General features: G+C 42.2%; 1 protein-coding gene across 1 annotated transcript; it reads right to left on the reverse strand.

Moving 5' to 3' along the window:
• Positions 1-5: 5 nt before the first annotated feature.
• On the reverse strand, positions 6-1,925 carry LOC118598112 (golgin subfamily A member 6-like protein 7; the record flags this gene model as incomplete). Its single annotated transcript, XM_036210367.1, has 1 exon — positions 6-1,925. A coding segment is annotated over exon 1 (1,920 nt), but the record flags the coding sequence as incomplete, so codon positions are not given.
• Positions 1,926-3,883: the final 1,958 nt, after the last annotated feature.

Below are 3,883 nucleotides of genomic sequence, written 5' to 3' on the forward strand. Positions count from 1 at the left end.
AAAAAACTCAGAAAACCACTGCGTGATTTTTTCTTCGTCTTTTCTTTGAGTTCGTCCACCTGCTCTTGGAGTTGTTTGATCTTTTTTGGGAAGAGTTTTTGGCAGCGGTCGAGTTTGTCGTCCTTTCTCTTGATTTCCTCTTCTAGTTGAGAGATTTCTTGAGAAAGGGAGGACTTCTCTTCGTCCCACTTCTGTTTGTCCTCTGCCTGCTGCTTTTTAGTCTCCATTAAGGCATCTTGAATCTTTGCTGATTCCATCTGATATTCTTTGTGGAGCCGGTCTTTCTCTGTTTCCCACTGCTGCATTTGGTTCCTCAGATCGCTCTGTGTTTTAACCAATGCAGCTTTTAGCTTTGTGGACTCTTCCATCTGCTGGGTTAAGCAGCTGTTGGCTTCATTGGTCTTTACCTTTTCATTCCACAGAGAAGCTTCCAGGTTCTTCACTTTGCTGATGAGCTTTGAATCGACCTGATTATTTTCTTTAAGCTTGTCCATCTCCTGAAGAGTTCTTTTGTGCTCCTCTTCAGACTTGGAAATGTTGTTGTTCTTTTCCTGAACAAGCTGTTTTAACTGAGAGATTTCTTGGAGAAAGGAGGTCTTTTCTTTCTGCCATTGCAGTCTTTGCTCTTCCTCGTCTGCTGTACGTTTTAAGGTCTGATTTTCTTCCAGCTGGTGGATTTTTTTGGTGAGTTCCACATTTTCACGAGTTTTTTCATGGACAGACGTTTTCTCCTTTTCCATGAGAGAACGTTCAGCCTGAAGCTGCTGTTTGAGCTGTTCTACAGTGGCCTTTAAAGACGTGGTTTCCTTCACGTGTTCCTCCTCCTTCTCCTTCAACAATCTCTGAGATTGAGCCAAAGCAGCTTCAGTCTCACTCTTCTGCTGCTGCATTTGGCTCAGGTGATTCTTGTTTTTGTCTAGGAAGATTGTCTGGGACTTTAACTCTTTTTCAAGTTTGTCCATTCTCCCAGTAGCATCAGAAAGAACCATATTTTTCTGCTGAAGGAGGTTGTTGAGACGCTTGAGTTCTACTTTCAGNGTCTCACTCTTCTGCTGCTGCATTTGGCTCAGGTGATTCTTGGCTTTTTCCAGGAAGGTTGTCCGGGACTTTAACTCTTTTTCAACATTCTCCATTTTCCTAGTAACAAGTGAAAGCACCTCATCTTTCTGCTGAAGGACTTTGTTGAGACGCTTGAGTTCTACTTTCAGGGCAGAATTCTCCTGTTGAAGTGCAGCAGTGTTGTTATCTTTCTGCACAGGATTTCCATTCAGCTTTGGCGTCTTCTCCTTCTCATTCCGTTCAGCAGGCTCCTCAGCTGTTGCTGGTCTGGGTTTCTTGGGCTCCAGAAACACTACAGGAGACGGTCCCTTCTGTTCTTCCAAGACACCAACGTCTCCGAAGGTGATTGGAAAAACAGTTGGGACAGGTTCCTGGACGACTCCTGAAGGACAGTCAGAGTTGGATTGGGTTGGTGGCTCTTCAACCACCACACTGAGTGTCTTCTCAGGAACCGTAGGACCTGCTTTCTTTTCCTGAACAGCGGCAGATTGTGGTTCAACAGAGCGGGTTGGTGTCTTCGGTTTCCAAGTCCTTGGAACTCTCTGAGGTTTGATGGCAGGATCTAAAAACCAGTTCTGACTGTTGTACTTTGGAACAGGAACTTTATCATTAGTGAAGTGATTCCAGGAGGATTTCACGTCAATTTGGGAATTCTTGTTGGATTTTGGTTTGATGGCAGGATCCGTTGTCGTGTTCTGCCTCTGGTCTAAACATGGAAAATTGTTCATGTTAAACGTTGGAGCAGGAACAATTGGACCGGTTTTCTTCTTTTCATTCCATTTAGCAGGCTCATCAGCTTTTACTGGAGGTTTGGATGTGACTATCTGATCCATGTAGATCTCATCATCATCTTCACTGAATTCCATTTCCCAGTCACCTCGTTGAATTGTAACTTTACGACGAGGAACTTGGAAGGGTTTGGAACCAGCAGCTGAATTCATTGTGGACTCTGGTTGGCCGCAGTCTGGGGCTGGCTTTGCTGGAATGGCAGCAGATTTTGGTTCAGCAAAGTGGGTCGGTGTCGTGGAAAACTTTGTGTCGGGTCTGGGAGTCCTAACGTCTCGTAACGGTTGGCGTGTATAGAGGGGGTTTGCTGGTGTTTTCCCGCTCTGGTTCAGAGCTGGAAAATTCCGATTGGTTGACATCGGAACACGAGCTTTTGGTTTAGAATCTAAACCTCTGAGGTCGTGATTCCTGAAGTCAACGTTTATGAAGTCTTTTCCAACTGGCTTAGAATTCATGGTGAATTTCGTTGTAGAGTTGTAGTTCGTTGTAGTAGTGCTGGTCAGTGCTCTCTAAACGACTCCTTCTCGAACGAGTGATTTTCATGAGACTTGTCGTCAGTTCAAGGATTCTCGATGATGATGTCATTTGAGGTCATCGGAAGGTCACATGAGTAGATGTTAGGATGTCATTTGAATGATGTCATCAGAGCAGTGATGTCATCACAACATCAAAGAGGCCATTGTGATGTAATCTATTAACATCATAAATTGTATTTTAAACAAGCGTAAGCTATTATTAAGGTCAAATGCATTATTTTCTTTAAATAATTAAAAATAATAGTAATCATAATAATAATAGATTAGATTTCTCTGCTCTTTTCCAGACACTCAAAGCTCTTACAANAAAGAGGCCATTGTGATGTAATCTATTAACATCAAAAATTATATTTTCAAATTGCGTAAGCAATTATTAAGGTCAAATGCATTATTTTCTTTAAATAATAAAAAATAATAACAATCATAATAATAATGGATTAGATTTCTCTGCTCTTTTCCAGACACTCAAAGCTCTTACAATGTATATCCATTATTCATTCACTCCTCATTCATGCTTGATGATAGTAAACTACTGATGTAACCACAGCTGTCCTGGGGCAGTCTGACTAAAGTATTTTAGGAATTGTAAAGTTTTAGTGTTTTCTGAAATGACCACTAGGAGCTGGAAGAAGAAACTAGTCAAAGTGTTGTTGTTGTTTGTCACCTTTCAGCACATCCTGTCAGGAGTCTCCACAGCGGTTTGGCCGAGTTGTAATCCTGGATCAAGACTGTATTTATTTATTTTACCCGGGCTGGGGACCGGCACAGGGAGACCCAGACCCAAAGGGAGGCTCCCTATTGGCTGCATAGTTTATCAGCAGCATGAAGACTCACACTGGATTAAGCTTATTGTACCTCCTGGGAAGTGATGCCAGGTTTTTCTTCATGCCAGTCCTACACCCAGCCCAGTGGTGTAGTGGTTAGCACCCTTTGTTCACAGTGAGAAGGTCCTGGTTCAAATCCCAGCTGGGATGTTTCTATGTGGAGTTTGCATGTTCTCCTCATCCATGCTGGGTTTTTCTCCAGGTTCTCGGGCTTCCTCCCACAGTCCAGAAACCTGCTTCATAGGTTCTTTGATGATTCTAAACTCTGGGTGTGTGTGGTCCTGCAACAGACCAACAACCTGTCACCAGTACACCCCGACTTCATCCAGAGGATGCTGTGATAGTTCTCCAGCTGACCCCTGACCCCAAAATTGATTCAGAAGGTTTGAAAATGGATCAATGCTCAAAAGCTTGTTGGTCAAAATACATGTGAATATAGTTCCACTCCAATGAAAATTGTTTCTGTGGCATTTTTCTCACAATGGACATAAATAAATACAATTCAGATTAAAATGACATATCTGAATATTTCTGTATTTCCATTATCCCTAAAAAACATTCAAAAACCTTTAAAAATGATCGCAACTTTTCATTACAGAATCACAACAGTCCAGATGAGTGTATTTTAATAAAGTTTTTCAGACACAGAGTAGATATAGAGTAAGTCATCCAATAGGT

Source organism: Oryzias melastigma, linkage group LG23 (assembly GCF_002922805.2).
Source record: "Oryzias melastigma strain HK-1 linkage group LG23, ASM292280v2, whole genome shotgun sequence".
Taxonomy (NCBI): Eukaryota; Metazoa; Chordata; class Actinopteri; order Beloniformes; family Adrianichthyidae; genus Oryzias; species Oryzias melastigma.